Genomic DNA, 19304 nt, shown 5'->3' on the forward strand with positions numbered 1-19304 from the left:
CGAAATACCTACCCATCTATAATAAAGTTTATATGTGCACTTCAATATTATAGTTTTATAGCATTTTATGTGGTGCAATATAAAAGTACTCTAGTAAATTTGAAATTATGTAATCGATTTCCTCTCAACATACATGCAAAGTTCCAGATAACCTTTTCAGCAAAATCTTGGATTACACTATATAATAATCCAGCCTTAAAGTCTATTATTAATTCTTTTTTTTTTCAGGTAAATATAATTTTTGGCACATCCGCATTAAGGTTTATAGTCTAAGAAGAGCTCATGACAATTGCCGGGTTACAGCAGACTTTTTGCGATAAAAGGACAAGATAATGGAAAACGTTCGGCTTTTCGACTGTTGTAAAGATGGTCTGTTATTCATAATAACGTTAAAGTGCTGTTGATTTCATAATTGTAATGAGGGCCTAGACGAGTGGGAACTCATTGGTAAAATGTTGACATTATATGCATTGATATTGAGTTTTACGCATGATCACAAATTTTGAATTCTTATTTTATTTTTCCAATGTGTAACCGTACGCACAGAATTTAAGTCTACTTTTTTACTAAATTTAATTCAATTTTTTACGACTTTAAGCGTCTTATCTGGAGCTCTGCATACATGCATTAGTAGCATATATTGAAATATATCCATAGACTTTCTTTGGTTATTGAAGGTAAATTACTGTACAACAATTATGGTTAGTCATTAACCAAAAAAAAGTTAAGTCTACAAACACGCGGTTAATTTCGGTTCAGTAGCAAATATCTTACAAAGGTGCGCAACTTCTCCTATAACATAAAATTTCCGTTATACGCCGTAAATTTCCGTAGTCCTCCGTAGCATTTCGGAATGACTGTCAATTGACATCATTGTATCATGCATGATAGTATGTTGCTTTGTGCTTGGGTGAAACTCACATCTTACCATCGCGTTAATTTATTAAACGCATTAATATTCGATTCCATTATGCACTGCGCCTATTGCACAAGTCTCTCTGCACAAACCCACATACACATATGCAGCATGCAATTAACGAACAAGAATGTTGCATCTGTACACATGCATGATACCATTAAGCAGAATGTAAATAGACATTGGACATCAGGCAAGATGTAAGTGTCATCAAGCATGAAAAGGTGTCTACATACTAATTGAAAGTACCATCAAGAATCATGACACAGTCACAAAGACGGATTTAATTTTTACCTAAATACCCTTCCATATTTGTCGGCACTGTCTGTTTGCTTAATTTCACTGAAGAACGTCTACTGGTAAATCTTACAAAAAAAGTGATAAATAAGACTGAGTAGCAATTTTTTCGGCGTTGCTGTTTAACGTCAAATTTGGCCTTTCAACGAACTTCTTAAAAGCCCATTGAATTTTAATGAAGAAGTTTCCCGCTTGTAGGTCCGAATGAATTAAATCAAATTTTGCAATTGGCAATTTGATAGAAATCCCCATAAAACATTGCACATAGCTTTCTGAAATAAACAGGCCACATTGAACGCATTCACGATATCCAACAGCTCTCTTTGCAAAGACCTATCTAGTGTTTCTTGGCCGTGTATGATCTATAATTAGAACATCGTCACCTAAACATCTACTAATAGAAGAGCATATTTTGGGGAAACAAATTCAATAAGAGTATAAAACGTCCACGATCAATAATGTGTAGTTTGTTAAAGATATCACGGCAGTAAAAACATAGCACTTTAAAGAGACCACAATCTGGTACATTTGGTCAATTGTTGCGTCCGTGGCGGACAATACATTTTTAAAAAGAAAGCGTACAAAAAAGCAAACACAAAGTTCTTCGTAAGCTTGTTTTAATCTTAAAAACACATAATCGACAGTCATTCCAGTCAAATACAATACTAACAGTCAGCACTCTAGAGATCAAAATTGCGGATATAAATATTTAATTCAGGGATATCAAGTGTATCAAGTTCGAATTCCGGAAAAAATAGCCGGTAGTCTGGGGCATTAGGTCCCTTACAGGGATAAAAGGTAAATCCCCGCCCGAGCCGTAGCTAATTGATTTATTGTAGTCTTTCTAGTTGCAATTTCTGGTGAGTACAATGCGGAATATTACGGATATTTGCAACATGTCGAAGATTTTCGGAAAGTAGCGAAGAGGTTTTCGTCAGTTAATAGTCATGTCCGTGCCGGCCGCTAACTTATCAGAATCAATAAAAAAGAACCAGGAAAAATCGGTACCGATCGCAAATTTCCGGAATTCCGATAAAACTTCAACATTATTTGTTCTCAAATGATCGCGTACTCGAACGAATCTGTCCCTACGCCTCCAACTCCCTTTAAATCTCATCGGACGTACATTGATCTCAAAATCTATCCTTGACGACTCAAATCATATTTCCTGAATAGTTTGGCCTATTGACGTCCCTGTAATTATAACAATGGTCTTTTGGATAAACAACGCTAAGTTGTTGCAATATAATAACCGTTTAAAATAGTTACCGGTTTTCATTTAATAAAATGATTAAGTCATATTCGAGATTTCAGCGATTGCCAATATTTTGCTTTTGTTTCTCATAAGCATATGGTGCTTGGTATCTGCTATTGACTCCTATGTAGATTGCAAATATTACATAACCCTTACAGCGGCCGAGCGCAGATATCTGCACTTGGCCGCTAAAAAGAAAAATCTTTGCGCATTAATTTAATTCAAATCTCATTATCATAATCAAAATCATCATCATCGTCGTCGTCGTCACTACTACCACCACCATCATCATCATCATCTTCTTCTTCTTCTTCTTCCTCCTCCTCCTCATCATCATCATTAACAACAACAGCAACACCAACTTAACATCATCATCAAACAACAATAAACATCGGTAGCATACAATGTGCTTCATCAACCATACATAATTATATGCGTTAAAACACCATAATAGAACAGCATGAATGAAGCTGTCTATTACTCTTTTATATTCCCTATACCAATGTTTTTTTTCGTTAATTGAAGGACTAGTTGAAATCTTCTATAAAAGCCCTCCCCCCCCCAAATAAAAAAATAAATAAAAAAATAACCCTAGCAAACAACAATAAACATAGGTTAGTTAGTATACACTGTGCTTTAGCAACCATGCATAATGAATGTTTATGACTTCGGACCGTTGTGATCAAATTTAAAAAAGCAAGATGGTATGTATGCGGCACACAACACATAGATAATTATAGTTTTATAACTTAAACGTAGTTCATCAAAATAAAGATAAGTTATTATCTATGTAATACTTAAATTAGGTTTATAACGTATGCATATTTGTCTAAAACTTGTGAAATGTGATTCGTAAGCCGACGACAACATTATCATTCGGACCCTTCTCCCCACCTAACAATCGAGATTAAACACATGTGGAGATCCCGATCTTATCAATGAATAAACCGGTTCAATGATGTCAAGTCAAATAAAACATACTATTACTATCCAAATAAATATCTATCAAAAAATGTAAATTGATATACCTACTTAACTAAAACTAAACGATTAGCAAGAAAAATATATAAATAATAAGCAGGCAAAGTAGACAAATTAATTGTAACATATGTTTTCTCAGTCTCCCACTGTTGAACAATATAAATAGTATTTATCGCCACCCCAAAAGGGATCTTTATCACACGTTTGGCTCAACTAATATTTAATTGTGACAGGACAAAATGTCAACAAATACCTTATTAATGTTTTATACATAACTCCAATCAAAGGTTAACTTCCAAGGAAACTGCGGCATGTTAAAACTGTTGATTATGACAAAATGTTGTTTAGTACAAATCAGTACAATAGCGTCTGTTATGTAGCCTATACTAATCCAGTTAAATAAAACTATAATCGCAGAAAAGTTTAGATTCTTTACACCTTTAAGAAAATATATATAACAGTTCTTTCCTGTTTTAACAAAATGATACATTTAAAAATAAATTATGAAGCATCGCTAGCAATAGTAGAAAGAGAAGTAGAAGGAGAATTATTATCATTAGTAGCAGCAGCAGCAGCAGTAGCAGCAGCAGCAGCAGCAGTAGCAGTAGCAGTAGCAGAATCAGTAGCAGTAGCACTAGCAGTAGCACTAGCAGTAGCAGTAGACGTAGCAGTAGAAGTAGCAGTAGCAGTAGCAGTAGCAGTAGCCGTATCAGTAGCCGTATCAGTAGCAGTAACAGTAGCAGTAGCAACAGCAGCAGAAGCAGCAGCACCAGCAGCAGTAGCAGTAGCACTATCAGTAGCAGCAGCAGCAGCGGCAGTGGCAGCGGCAGTGGCAGTTGCAGTGGCAGTAGCAGTAGCACTAGCAGTAGCAGCAGCAGCAGCAGCGGCACTGGCAGCGGCAGTGGCTATGGGATACCAAAGGGGTCGAAACTTTAACTTCTGCTCGAGCAGAAAAAAATGCTGCTCGAGCAGCATTGACCAGCAAAATACTGCTCGAGCAGCAAATTTACTGCTCGACCAGCATTTTTTCTGCTCGAGCAGAAAAATCCTGCTCGACCAGCATTTATTTTTAGATTATGGCATTAGCCAATCAGAACTCTTGTTATATTTGCCATTTGGTGCAAAACTGGTTTGTTTGGATAAAAAAGGCTGCCGCCGTGATGGTGCCTTTTTCACATCTTCTGCAAGTTTATGTGACGATCTGTTTAAAGTTTAACATTGACACGCGGTAAGTGCTTTATATTTTGGCTGCAAACTAGTCGATCAAAAAATTGTTGCCATTCGCTTAATGAGAAAATCGATCATAAATGTCTAACGGCTGTTAAAACTTTTGCGAAAATCACGACGATGACTGATAAGAATTGGTCAATGGGTGGGTTCTCTGTTTCTATCGATTTACTTTCTTAATGATTCTTAATTATTGCTTCCGACACAGGTGCCGATTGCCTGTGATTGTGCCTTTCTGGTTAACATTGTTTACGTTTCTCGTTCTCCCCATATATGTATATCTGCTGTCCTAACTTTTACAATTATCCAAAATATCATGTCTGTTAACCAGTTCTCAGTGCCCCAGATAAGCTGCGTCTCTGCGTCTTTCACCCTATTAAAATATTTAAAAATGCAAAGAAATACAATATCATGAGTATTGAAAACGCAACCAATTTGACTTTAACGCAAATTCGTCAAATTAACGATACAAAACTTCGATTAAAAATGCTATGCTCATTTCAGGTATTTTCTCTTTGGAATTATTATCATAACGCGGTGACGCTTACACTCAGCAAGCTTAGCAAACGGTCATAGTTATTCAAACGCTATGCGTTTTCAATCTGACCTAATTCGTCGCTCATTGTGCATGTATTTGTAAAGCGTCTGTAGTTTCAGTTTCTATTACGATGCGAAATAAAAATAGCTAAGAGAGGTCGAAAGACGTCCGAGATTGTTGCGCCAAAATATCAGCCGATCGCAAACTTTTTCGAATCAAGAAAGCAAGAGCCAATAAGTGCCGAATCATTCGTGTTATCGATTTTGTTAGAAACTGTGCATACAGCATTTGAGTTGACATCAAAAAAACATGATGGAAAGTCTGTGACTTAACAAATCTGTCAAAAGTATAAAAAGGCATGTCATTGGTTAGAAATTCTCGACATTTTTTAAAGTTTATATCATGGACAGTTTCAAGGATTAAAGATGTTACGAAACATCAGTTTATTAAAATGTATGATGATAGTTTACAGTTCTATTGAATCAATACAAGTGTGCAGCGTCAACGGAAGTAAATCAGCAATTATTTAAAGGTATGCATTTTTATTACTCATTTCACTCTATATGAAGAATGGAATCACCCTATTTTTTAAAATCAATGGTTGAAAACCCAATTTTCCCAAATAATTATCAGGGGCACTGAGTTCTCGAGGACTTTTCTCAATTTTAATGTAAATTATTTTTCAACGAGGCCTATTAGCTTGTTCAAAGCTAACAACAGGTAAATGTGTGTTGTGTCTGAATTACAAGTTGTTTAATTTTTCATATTGAAATGTTTACAATTTACTATTTATTGAATAACTTGGCAGTGCATAATTAAGTTCTGGGATGTTATTTTCAGCTCTGAACTGCGAAAAAAAAGCATAATAATTACATTGGTGGCACTATACTGTAATGAGTTACCTTTCATCTGTCCTTCCATTATAATGTCCCTAAAGCAGACTTCCCAAACTTTGCAGAAAGAGATTAGGCATTGTATTACACACTCATTTTAACCATGGCATGCTATTGTACAACATGTCTTGACGGAAATAATTTCGATAAAAAATATTTGCAGGAAATAATTTTTCCATTGCGAATCGTTTGTATCTTTTTATCTTTATTCTGAAATGCCCCTCTTAAGAATAATGTCATGTATAGCTGGTTTAGAATTAAGGATGATGATATGTCCTAACAGCATTTTGTCATGTCATTTACTGTACTTCTTAACCTACATGTATTTGAATATTCAGTCCCCATGTAACTACGCCCATATGTTGTTGACATTTTCATACAAGAATACAAACAGGAATATGTATTGGAGTTTGCTGTTTAAATTTACAGTCAATCGGAGGGTAACAGGTTTGTTTTTAACCAGAAGTGAGGAACTAAACGCAATTTGCAGGGAAAAAAATATCTCTTTATACCACTTAAGTATATTTGCATCACAGGAGCTCTGGTGTCGTGAGGTTGAGGAAACTAGTGTTGAATCTAAAACATTTAGCATCATGGACTCAAAAGTGAGAAGCCAAGTCAGACACCGCAAAATGTAAAATAATCTGTCAGATGTTTGGTCTGACAGGCTATGAAATTCTGTCAGACTGAAGGATAATTTCTGGATTCCACTTATTAGCATACCTGATAATAGCATATTTCTGTAATTAGCATATAGCAGTGCTCCAGATAACATGTGTTAAGGCGAAAAAACGAATAAAATTTCTTAAATAACGATTTAGATTTAAAATCTTTGCATAAAGTTACGCATTGAAAAAATAAAACACGAATTCGACATTTTCGAACGTGCGTAAAACTTCCAGTAGCAAATTATATATGGTAAACATTTCATCCCGGTTCTGACACGTCGAGGCGCTCAATTAAAACTACAGCTTTAAGTCAACGTCACTTTGCTGTTATGAAGGGCCAAACTTAAGAACGGTCGAAAGGCCAAACAGTCTCGATTCTGTTCTCCTGGTATTACAGGCGAGTCATTACTGTTTATTGTACCTTTTTAATTACACTTATCGTAATTTTTTTTCACAAGTAATAAACAATATACCTATTCAAAATGTCATTAAAATTAAATGTTAAATATATATTTTTGATATGACTTTAACGGCGACCAAAATGCCATTATGACCTAAGCCGAATTGACAGTTACTGTTTTAAATAAAAAAATCAAAATGGCCAACCGAAGCGGTGTATCGAAGCGTGGAAGGCAAAAAAAGCAAGATGAGCAAGATAGATGTGGGGTCTTTTGAGCCAGAAAAAGCTGTCCGATTATGGGAAAGCAAGAAACAGAAAAGAAAGCCAGGCTTTTCCAAGACTATAAACCAAAATGTTGGATTGTTGATGTGTCAAAAACAATGCATAAAAATTATTTGGTAATATAGTGTTAAGAATTAATTTTATAAATAGGGGGTAAAATAAGAATTAATTTTTGAAATAGGGAGTAAATAAGAATTTGACCAAATTATTATCTGGAGCTCTGATATAGAATGTCAAAGCACAGATTAATTCTTAAATTTTAATGTATTTTTCTTCTATTAATAGCATAATTTTTAACCCCAATATTCAGAATTCACTTAAAGTCTTTATAGCATAGAACATTCTCAGAATGCCAAGAAAATATGCTTTAAATCTGCAAAAATATGCTCAAATGCAAATGCAAATACCTTAGAATACAATTCCATTTGATAAATAGTTATCTTAAACATCAATCATATACAATGTTGAATTTAAATTTCACTTTGACGATCAATTATTAACAGATTTGACTTATTGTATGCCCCCAGTTGCTATATTTATGCTAAAATGTGTGTTCCTGTTAATAGCATATTCCTGTTATTAGCATAATTTTTGCTGACATGGTATTCTAAGAACAGGAATCCACTGTAGCAACATATTAATCAAGAATTATGGTTTGAATCCGTGAACTATTATTTTTTATGGTGAAAGAAAATCTTCATGGCGCGTTTTCATAAATTCCTAATCAAGCTTGGTAAAAGAACACACAGAATAGCAAATTTATTACAGCGCCAACTTCCGGGTAAAAATGATTGATTTTTTTTATATTCCTTAAAGACAAGTGCCGCATCATATCCTATGGGTGATTTAAAAAATAATGAAGCCTAAATAAAACATGCATTTATTTTCTTACCATTACAGGGGTTTTTATCTGAATTTGGGGAAAGGGCCTGGCATTTTTTTAGGGGAAAAAAATCGCGCGAAACGCCAGATTTTTTGGGGAAAAATCACACGAAACGCCGGATTTGGGGCAAAATAAGGAAAGTCTTAAATAATCAATTAAGCATATTTTACTGTTTTTAAAACAAATTCAAGGAAACAGAAAATTTAATTATGCAATATTTTTCTTTTTTCTACACTGGATCAGATTAACTTATATATTGAAAGGTTAAAAAAAAAAAAAATTTTTTTTGGAGGGGAAAATGAAATCTAGGGGAAAATTTACCAGCTGAGGGGAACACAAAATCGGAGGAGAAAGGGGCGATGATCGGCGGGTCACAAAGAAGGGGAAAAAAACCTGCATTAAGCATGTTTGAGTTCTTTTTCTATCTTACAGAAGTGTTTCCATGTGATTAACTTAGATGTGAAAATTCTTCTCAATAACTTGCTTCATTTACAAAATATATTGAAAAATATCCTTAAAATTGCCCCAAGTGTACTGGTTTTGCGTGACATTTTATGTAAAAGGCAATTTTCAATTCTATACTTCAATAAAACTTTCAGAAATATTAGGTATTGCCATCATTAAATGAATATAAAAATGCATATGCTTTAAGAAAAATAAAACAATGCTTCTAACTTAGGTTGATATCTCTTGTAGCAAGTGTTCAAAGCAATGATGTTCTTGTCAATTTTGTGCCACAATTTTCAACTCTCTTCACGTATATTAAGAGGTGGCATCATAAAGTGCTTCAATATTTATAGGCAAAAAGTGTCCCAAGTGTACATTTTGCAAGAAAGTTATTTTAAATTTTTCATAAGATAGAATTTTCAATGTTTTACATCGTTTTCTTCAAACCATTAATGTTTATCACTAGATGTACTGAAAATTTGATGCCAAAACCTTGTGAACTTTTTTTGCAAGACAAATATCGCATTGTCCCAAGTGTACGAAATTTTTATCATGTTTGATGAACAGGTGATAGCTTTTAAAAAATAAACAAAGGCACCAATTTTCTGGAAAGAAGTACACAGAAGGGTGTAATCTCCAACAGAAAAAGGTGGTTTCTTCACTCTGGGGGTGAACTACTCTTATTATATGGGTATGTCTCCATATTTTGTCTTCAGAAGAAAAATATAAGCATATAAATGATAATGTGTGGGAACTTGGGAAGTATATTTGACTTTACCATAACATTATTACAAAAATGCATTTCCTCTTCTCAAATTAATGTCAATTTTAATCAAAATGTTTCTCCAATAATCTTCAATGTTAGCCTGAAGTTGGCTAACAAATGTTGTAAATGTACACTTGGGACACAAAATAAATGTTTTTCTTATAAGCCTCCAGAAAGTGAAAACAAACTTACATTATAGCAGAATTAATGATTAAATTTCGATTTAATAAAGCATTCAAAAGCAACTTAAAAAAAGCCAAAATAAAAGTTGAACATGGTCAAATGTCAAATATGATTGATGACAAAGTCTTTCAGACACTTATAATTAAACCACGCAGACTGTCACCCTTGTGGTACAATTCCTACACATCTAAACTAAAAACCATGTTAAAACCTTCGATAAAAAAGGTACAGCACTTATTATTATTTCATTCATTTTTAATGACACATTACCTAAATATATAGAGGATATATTGTATTACAGAGGAAGGTCAAGTAAGAGGACATCGTGTTTAATGTATAAAGTATAAAAAGAACAAGGTCTAATTTATAAAGAACAAGGTCCAATATATAGAGAATATGATGTTTAATATATAGAGAGCAAGGTCTAAATATAGAACAGTGAATTATATGTGTGTTGTTATGAGAAAACTGGGCTTAATTCATGTGCGGAAAGTCTAGTCCCTGATTAGCCTGTGCAGATTGCACAGGCTAATCAGGGACGAGACTTTCCGCTTTTACAGTATTTTTAGTTTGAAGGAAGTCCCTTCTTACCGAAAATCAAGTTTAAGCGGAAAGTGTCGTCCCTGATAAGCCGGTGCGGACTGCACAGGCTAATCTGGGACGACACTTTACGCACATGAATTTAGCCCAGTTTTATCAGAACAAGACACATATTATAGAAAACGAGGTCAAATATTATAAAAAAATATAAACATGTATCATAAAAAAGAAACTTCACATATATTTGAAGGCCATCCTATATTTTGATAAATCTGAGTTTTTACTTTAAGATACACTGCTTTGAGGCCAGGAAAAAAACTTTTAAGAGTATAGTTTTGAAAAATATGTGTTAAAAAACATGAAAATTTCAATTTTTTTCATATTGTTTTTTTAAAACACTTCTGATTTTGTATTTAAATTTTTCTTAAGAACATACTGCATGTTGACAAAACACACACAATATTGATAACATGTTTTAATGGGATTTTATAAAGTGCAAAAGACATGTACATTAATACAAAAAAATTCAAAACATTTGGTTAACATCTTTTGTTGTGAAAAAGTGATCACATCTGACAGAGCGGCCTTACTCATTTATAAAACTTGAACCCTTTCCCTATGCAATACAAACAAAACTGTTGCCATAACTTAACATCTAAAATTTGAGAAAAGTTTTCATTTAGGCTTCATTATCCCCACGCTTTTCGGAGAAAAAGTGGGGATATTGTGGTTATCTCCGTTGTCCGTCCGTCCTGGCCACTTTCTCCTCCTACACTTTAAGCACTAGAACCTTGAAACTTACACACATGGTAGCTATGAGCATCTGTGCGACCCTGCACTATTTTGAATTTTGATCTGACCCCAAGGTCAAAAGTAATGTGGGTTGAGGTGGGGCCGGGTCAGAGATTTTTACTCATTTTTATGCCCCCGGATCGAAAGAAAGGGGGTATATTGTTTTTGGCCTGTCTGTCATTGTGTGTGTGTGTGTGTCCCAAAACTTTAACCTTGGTCATAACTTTTGCAATATTCAAGATAGCAACTTGATATTTGGCATGCATGTGTATCTCATGGAGCTGCACATTTTGAGTGCACCATACTACACTGAATGTCTTCAAATTGATACTGAACCTCTCTTATGGCAATACGGATAATCTCAACTATGCATGGCCCCATTACCAACCCTGGGGTGCCCCGCCCACATTGGCCACGCCCACATAGACCACGCCCACCCAAAATTGCCTTTTACTATAATTTCTTCATTTCTACACCGATTCACTTCAAATTGATACTGAACCTCTCTTATGACATTATGGTTAATCTCAACTATGCATGGCCCCATTACCAACCCTGGGGCGCCCCGCCCACATAGGCCACGCCCACCCAAAATTGCCTTTTACTATAATTTCTTCATTTCTACAACGATTCACATATAATTGATACCGAACTTCTCTTCAATGCGTTCAATTTCAACTATGCATAGCCCCATTACCAACCCTGGGGTCAAACATGCGGCGTGGGGATACACGTCGGCCTCTGACGCACCATTTCTAGTTTAATATTTTTGAAATCACCCATTTTTGTGTAAAGTTTGGAGAAAAATCAAGAAAAACATATTTTAACAATGAAATACATTTAAGTTGTTTGATGATATTTTCATGAATTTCAACGTTTCCAATGTCCAGATAAATACCCTATTTGTACCCATTGAAAACCTTTAAAACTTTAATTTTGCATTGTTATTTTGTGTTGGGCTTGAAGAAAAAAGATTGATCTGTATGCAAATGTTTACATTATATCTCACAATCATAACAATTTCCAATTTATCGACAGTGGTGACCGGGTTTTATCATTATTATATGATTATTAGTGCTTATGATCATATTTCAGATGCCCAGGGGCCTTTATGGTTGGGTTAGGGAGGGGTGCTCCCTCCCTTCCTGAATTGATTTTTAGCTCCACTGGCCAAAGGCCAGTGGAGTTTATGTCATGGTCCTGTGTCCGTCATGCGTGCGTCCGTCCGTGCCTGCGTGCGTGCGTCCGTCAGTTCATTAACTTTTCCTTTAAACATCTTCTTCTCCAAAACTACTGGTCCAATTCTGATGAAATTTCTCAGTAATGTTCCTTGGGTGAACCTCTTTTAAATTTGTTCAAATTATGCGCCTGGGGTCAAATTTGACCCTGCTCTGGGGTTACAAAATTGAACATGTGCTTATATAAGGCCTATTTTGTGAAATCTTTCAAAATCTTCGCATCCATAACCATTTGGCATAGGGCTATCAAATTTGGTATGTAGAGACATCTAATAGTCCTCTACCAAATTTGTTCAAATTATGCCCCTGGGTTCAAATTTGAAACTGCCCCGGGGGTCACAAAATTTAACATATGCTAATATAGGGTCTATTTTGTGAAAACTTTACAACTCTTTTTGTCCATAACCATTGGGCCTAGGGCTACCAAATTTGAAAGATAGTGACATCTTATAGTCCTCTACCAAGTTTGCTCAAATTATGTCCCTGGGGTCAAGTTTGACCCTGCCCCGAGGGTCACAAAATTGAACATATGCGTGTATGAGGCCTATTTTGTGAAAACTTAAAAAATCTACTTGTCCATAACTGTATGGCATAGTGCTACCAAATTTGGTATGTATTGACATGTATTAATTCTCTTCTTAGTTTGTTCAAACTATGCCCCTGGGGTCAAATTTGAAACTGCCCCGGGGGTCACAAAATTGAACATATGCTTATAAATGGCTAATTTAGGGTAAACTTTAAAAATCATTCTTGTCATAACCATTGAGCCTAGGGCTACCAAATTTGGTATGAATTGACATCTTATAGTCCTCTACCAAGTTTGTTCAAATTATGCCTCTGGGGTCAACTTTGACCCTGCCCCGGGGGGAGGGGGGTCACAAAATTGAATAAACGCTTATAAAGCGCGTATTTTGTGAAAATTTTAAAAATCTTCTAGTTGAAAACCATTCGGACTATGGCTACCAAATTTGGTTTGCAGTAACATCTTATTGTCCTCTACCAAGTTTGTTCAAATTATGCCCTTTGGGTCAAATTTGACCCTGACCCGCGGGTCACAAAATTGAACATTATATACACTTCTTTCTTGCTTATTTCTTGAAAACTTTTAAAATATTCTTGTCCTTAACTCTCGGATCTAGGGCTACCACATTTTGTATGTAGTGAGATATAGTAGTTCTCTATGTGTCCAATAATTATGTTGATGAAGGTGGCAGTGGTAATGACTTGATATGTCTGTGAGATATGAATGCCAAAGTCTTCGTTTTACATAACATGAATTTTTATGTAAAAGTGGTGGTTCTTCATAAATTCTACATGTTCTTTGTAAATGATGACCTCTACAAAGTTGTTCCAGGAGTACCATATTGCCTGACAATCTTTTGTTTTATTGTTAACTTAAACTGTACTTGATTCTAGCATGCCACTATACTTCTTTGAAGTAATTTGAGCAAAGTTCTCACTGTTTAGTAATGTATACATTGTTTAAGGTACATTTTAATTTCACATTTTGTAGGTGGACTTCAATATGTATGATCTACTTATGCTGCCACAATGTAAAGGCAACAATCACTGGGTTTTGCTGGTTGCAAGTGTTATGTCCAGGACTGTAACCATTTACGACTCGTTGGGTGGTAACAACAAGGCCTTGTTCGATTTGTTCTGGTAAGGTTCAAAGCTGTAATTCATTTTTCGTCTTACCTGCTTGATATAGCAGTCACAGTAGCAGTTGGTGTATGTGCATTTTATGTGTGTCTCTGAGCTTATCCAAACTGTGATTCGATAATTGAATATGCAATTTTTAATATAGCTTACCACATATGTTCTCCATGTAGAGAAGCTGCAGAGCATGCGTTAACAAGAGATCAAAGGTCACATTTAGGGAGCTTTTTTGGCCAGTTCCAGTTATCATTAATCAGGCAATATAGCAAACAAGATATTCAAAAAACTTTGTAAATCTTATTTGTTTTCTATATTTGGATTTTTATCTTAAATATTAACTTGTAATGAGCACCAACACTTAAAAAATGATATAAATATATATAAATTTAAGCTTGCTTTCTTAGTTCATTCTTATTTATTATTGTGTCCTATCTCTCACACTTATGTGTTTCAAATAATGTGTTAATAGATTCACATATATATATATGTTTGAAAACTGATTACCAAAACAATTTGGTATAGATAAAGTACCGCTTAAGTATATAGGCACATGATTTTTGTTGATTTTTACCAACAAAATATTTGTTGCAGCCAGTTCATGTGTCAACGAGCGCAAATTGTGAAAGATGGCTTGGAAAAAATCAGTTCAGAGTTAAAAGCGCCACCTTGCAACAAACAGCGCCACGGAAACAGCTGTGGAGTGTTTGCATTGATGGTAATAAATAAGCTTTATATTTCTATATAGGTGTCACTTTGTCGTACTGTCGGTCGGTCTGTCTCGAAATTTCATCCGATCTTCACCAAACTTGGTCACAAGTTGTATCTTGATGATGTTTAGGCCAAGTTTGAATATGGGTCATGCTGGGTCAAAAACTAGGTCACGGGGTCACTTAGTGTGTTTTAAACCGAACGTTTGTCCGGACCATAACTATGTCATTTATCGTTAGATTTAAAATAACTTTGTACATTTGTTCACCATCATGGAACGGTGTGTTGCGTGAAAAAAGTACGTCGATATCCCCAAGATCAAGGTCACACTTGGAGTTCAAGGGTCAAATGCTTGTCCGGGCCATAACTTTATCATTTATTGTGAGATTTTAAAATCATTTAGCAAATTTGTTCACCATCATGGGGCGGTGTGTCGCGCGAAAGAATTACTTCAATATCTCGAAGGTCAAGGTCACACTTTGAGTTCAAAGATTAACTAGAAATGGCGCGGCAGAGGCCGTCGCGTATCCCCACGCCGAATGTTTGACCTATGTGTGCCCCAGGGTTGGTAATGGGGCCATGCATAGCTGAGATTGACCGTATTGTCATAAGAGAAGTTCATCATCAATTAGAAGTGAATTGGTGTAGAAATGAAGAAGTTATAGTAAAAGGCAATTTTGGGTGGGTGTGACATATGTGGGCAGGGCGCCCCAGGGTTGGTAATTGTGCCATGCATAGTTGAGATTGACCGTATTGTCATAAGAGAGGTTCAGTATCAATTTGAAGTGAATCGGTGTAGAAATGAAGAAATTATAGTAAAAGGCAATTTTGGGTGGGTGTGGTCTATGTGGGCGGGGCGCCCCAGGATTGGTAATGGGGCCATTCATAGTTGAGATTGACTGTATTGTCATAAGAGAAGTTCAATATCAATTTGAAGTGAATCGGTGTAGAAATGAAGAAATTATAGTAAAGGCAATTTTGGGTGGGTGTGGTCTATGTGGGCGGGGCCCCAGGGTTGGTTATGGGGCCATGCATAGTTGAGATTGACCCTAATGTCATAAGAGAAGTTCAGTATCAATTTGAAGTGAATCCGTGTAGAAATGAAAAAATTATAGTAAATGGAAATTTTGGGTGGGTGTGGCCTATGTGGGCGGGGCGCCCCAGGGTTGGGAATGGGGCCATGCATGGTTGAGATTGACTGTATTGTCATAAGAGAGGTCCAGTATCAATTTGAAGTGAATCGGTGTAGAAATAAAGAAGTAAATGTAAAATAACCTAAAAAAATGAGTGATAATTTCTGACGCGGCCCCACCCCAACCGCTATAACTTTTGACCCAGGGGTCAGATCAAAATTCCAAATAGTGCAGGGTCGCACATATGCTCATTGCTACCATGTGTGTAAGTTTCAAGGTTCTAGTGCTTTTAGTGTAGGAGAAGATAGTGGCCAGGACGGACGGACAGACAGACAGACGGACGGACGGCGGAGATAACCACAATATCCCCACCTTTTTTTCAAAAAGCGTGGGGATAAAAATGGCCATAAATGAGCTTGTCTGGGCAATAACTATGTCATTCATTGTGAGATTTTAAAATCATTTGGCACATTTGTTCACCATCATTGGACGGTGTGTCGCGCGAAAGAATTGCGTCGATAACTCCAAGTTCAAGGTCACACTTTGAGTTCAGAGGTAAAAAAAGGCCATGTTGATAACTCCAAGGTCTTGGTCACACTTGGAGTTCAAAAGTAAAAAAAAATGGCCATACATTTGGACTGCATGTCATGCTAAAGAATTCAAGAGTTCAAAGGTCAAAATGGCCATAAATGATAATGGCATTATCATTCTTAAAAATAGCCATAAATTTGATTCTCTTGTTTTGTGAAGACAGCATGCAAAATAGTCTGTGTCAATTCGGCACGTGGGGGTATTTGTCACGTCTGTTACAAAGCTCTAGTTTGCTTAGTAAAGATCTGCATTAACTTTTATTCAACAAAATAATGGGAGAATGTAGAATATAATCATCGTACCTTTCTGTTGGTGCATTGGTTTTTAGAGCCTTGCATTTTCTTTTAATTTATAAAGGACATGATATTTCATATGTAATATCATAACCTGAGGATCAAACTGTGTTATAGAGTCTTTTGTCAAATAACCCTGAAAAAAGGTAAAACAAGAAGATTACTCATATTTTAATTTATTAATGCGTCATATAATGAAAAAAAGCATTCTCTTTGCTCCATTATATTGTTTTGTATGAAAAGTTGTTTTTCAGTGTCTTAATGTGATTGTATATTTATGATGCATAAAACATGAATACTTTTCACTGTCAAACTATCGTTCTTGCAATTTTATTTTCAGAAATAGTATTTTTTGTGAACACTTAATCTAGTGAATATATATGCTTTTCTTATTGCAAACAACTGTTGTTGTTTTTATGCCCCCCTTCGAAGAAGAGGGGGTATATTGCTTTGCTCATGTCGGTCGGTCTGTCGGTCCGTCCACCAGGTGGTTGTCAGACGATAACTCAAGAACGCTTGGGCCTAGGATCATGAAACTTCATAGGTAGATTGATCATGACTTGCAGATGACTCTTATTGATTTTGAGGTCACTAGGTCAAAGGTGAAGGTCACAGCGACCAGAAATAGTAAAATGGTTTTTGAATGATAACTCAAGAACGCATACGCCTAGGATCATGAAACTTCATGGGTAGATTGATCATGACTTGCAGATGACCCTAATTGATTTTGAGGTCACTAGGTCAAAGGTCCAGGTCACGGTGACCCGAAATAGTAAAATGGTTTCCGGATGATAACTCAAGAACGCATACGCCTAGGATCATGAAACTTCATGGGCTAATTGATCATTACTCGCAGATGACCCCTATTGATTTTGAGGTCACTAGGTCAAAGGTCAAGGTCACAGTGATCCAAAATAGTAAAATGGTTTTCGGATGATAACTCAAGAACGCGTACACCTAGGATCATGAAACTTCATAGGTAGATTGATCATGACTTGCAGTTGACCCCTATTGATTTTGAGGTCACAAGGTCAAAGGTCAAGGTCACAGTGACCCGAAATATTAAAATGATTTTCAGATGATAACTCCATATTGATTTTCAGGTCACTATTTTAACACAAGTATGAATGACTTTACTTTATTTCCAGACTGCCAAATGTTTGGTCATGAAAAAGCATCCCACAATGTTGTGACAGGCCCATGATTCAGTTTATCGAGACTAGTCGTGAGAAGCAGACTTCTGATTCCTGGAGTGCGGCAAACATATCTGTGCGACTCGATCACTCCACTGTAAAGACCCGCACGGCATTAAAATGGATATTATTACTATGTGTTGTTGCTCGAAAATATGTTTGTGTAGCAGGAAGTGCTTTGGGCTCGATTAATCTGAGAACTCAACAAAATATTAATAAAATCCTTCTGTGCCTTTTAGTTCTGAAAACAGAAGTAGCCAGTTGGTATTACACATCTCCTAAACAAGTACAGCACGATAAAACTTAAGATGTTATAATCCTAAATTTTTATAACATCTTTATATCCAAACAAAAATATTGATGATTGTGGTGCTCAGATTGCAAAACCACCTGTTTGGCAAAAATAATGCAGATGGTTAGATTATGATAAGTGCAAGAAAAAAAGAATAACTCTGGAGATAATAATTGATATGATAATCATTGCTTGACAAAATCACAATTGACCTAGATATTTATTTATGTTGTGGTGTATTTTTCAATGAGTGCCTTAAGATTCCAAAAACATATTGACTTAAAATAAATAATCCCGATGGCGAAAATGACTTATCATTTCATGTTCATGAACCGGCTTTAAAATACTTTGTAGACTTATCTGCTTGGCGGTGAGGACTTTTAGACCACCTGATAAACTTCAACTTTATTTGCCCTAGTTCAGTAACCGACTAAAGATATGCTAACATAATACTGATGACTGATGAGTCTGTTGTGTCTTATATTCTCATTGCTACTTAAAATATTAAGTCTATTTCAACGTTTAGACTAATAATAAGCAAATTCGTTAAATTGATATCCCCGCCAAATAAATTTTGATTATTGATGGGTGAAGAACTAACAGAAAAGTTTATTTGAAGGGTTGTACCCTTATCTCACTTATTTAATAGTAACAACATAAAAAAACAATTGGCAATAACTCTTATTTAAGAAAGTGTAGGGTTATAGATTTTGTGCATGACACCTCTCCTCATTGATATCTTAACGTCCATTAAATTTCATCTTTAAATCGTGTATAGTATCTGTGATATAGTCCTGTAAAGTAACATCAGACATGTACATATGTACATGTACTAGGGTTATGTTTCTTGTGCATGGCACTTATTCTCATTGACAATTATGCACCCATGAAATTTCATGTTGAAATCTTGTATTTATAGTTTTTGAGATAAAGCCCTGAAAAGTTACATCATACAAAAACAACAAAGGGCAATAACTCTTAACTAAGAAAGTGAAGGGTTGTGGTTCTTATGCATGGTTCTATAAATGAGATATAGCCCTGAAAAGTTACATCATAAAATAACAATAACAAGAAAGGGCAATAACCGTTATGTAAGAAAGTATACGGTTATGGTTCTCGTGCATTGATA

At 35.5% G+C, this 19304-nt stretch overlaps 1 protein-coding gene across 3 annotated transcripts; it reads left to right on the top strand.

The window, feature by feature from the left end:
- The first annotated feature begins 4550 nt into the window (after window positions 1–4550).
- On the top strand, window positions 4551–18014 carry LOC127845582 (sentrin-specific protease 1-like). 3 transcript variants are annotated; one of them, XM_052376597.1, is made up of 4 exons: window positions 4551–4677; window positions 13820–13968; window positions 14557–14680; window positions 17839–18014. In XM_052376597.1, exons 2-4 carry the CDS (start codon window positions 13832–13834, stop codon window positions 17881–17883), a joined length of 306 nt encoding a protein of 101 aa, XP_052232557.1. In that variant the 5' UTR covers window positions 4551–4677; window positions 13820–13831; the 3' UTR covers window positions 17884–18014. The 3 variants fall into 3 exon arrangements, with proteins under 3 accessions (XP_052232557.1, XP_052232558.1, XP_052232556.1); XM_052376598.1 differs by lacking the exon at window positions 4551–4677 and adding an exon at window positions 5583–5746; XM_052376596.1 differs by lacking the exon at window positions 4551–4677 and adding an exon at window positions 7376–7573.
- The last annotated feature ends 1290 nt before the right edge of the window (window positions 18015–19304 follow it).

The sequence above is a fragment of the Dreissena polymorpha genome, chromosome 9 (assembly GCF_020536995.1).
Source record: "Dreissena polymorpha isolate Duluth1 chromosome 9, UMN_Dpol_1.0, whole genome shotgun sequence".
Classification (NCBI taxonomy): domain Eukaryota; kingdom Metazoa; phylum Mollusca; class Bivalvia; order Myida; family Dreissenidae; genus Dreissena; species Dreissena polymorpha.

What these genes read in the sequence shown, in the direction of transcription:
- LOC127845582 (XM_052376596.1), top strand. Translation starts at nt 7,472, where the DNA reads ATGGGAAAGCAAGAAACAGAAAAGAAAGCCAGGCTTTTCCAAGACTAT. An exon ending in CAATGCATAAAAATTATTTG is followed by an intron (nt 7,574 to 13,819) that starts GTAATATAGTGT and finishes CACATTTTGTAG; the next exon opens with GTGGACTTCAATATGTATGA. An exon ending in GTGGAGTGTTTGCATTGATG is followed by an intron (nt 14,681 to 17,838) that starts GTAATAAATAAG and finishes CTTTATTTCCAG; the next exon opens with ACTGCCAAATGTTTGGTCAT.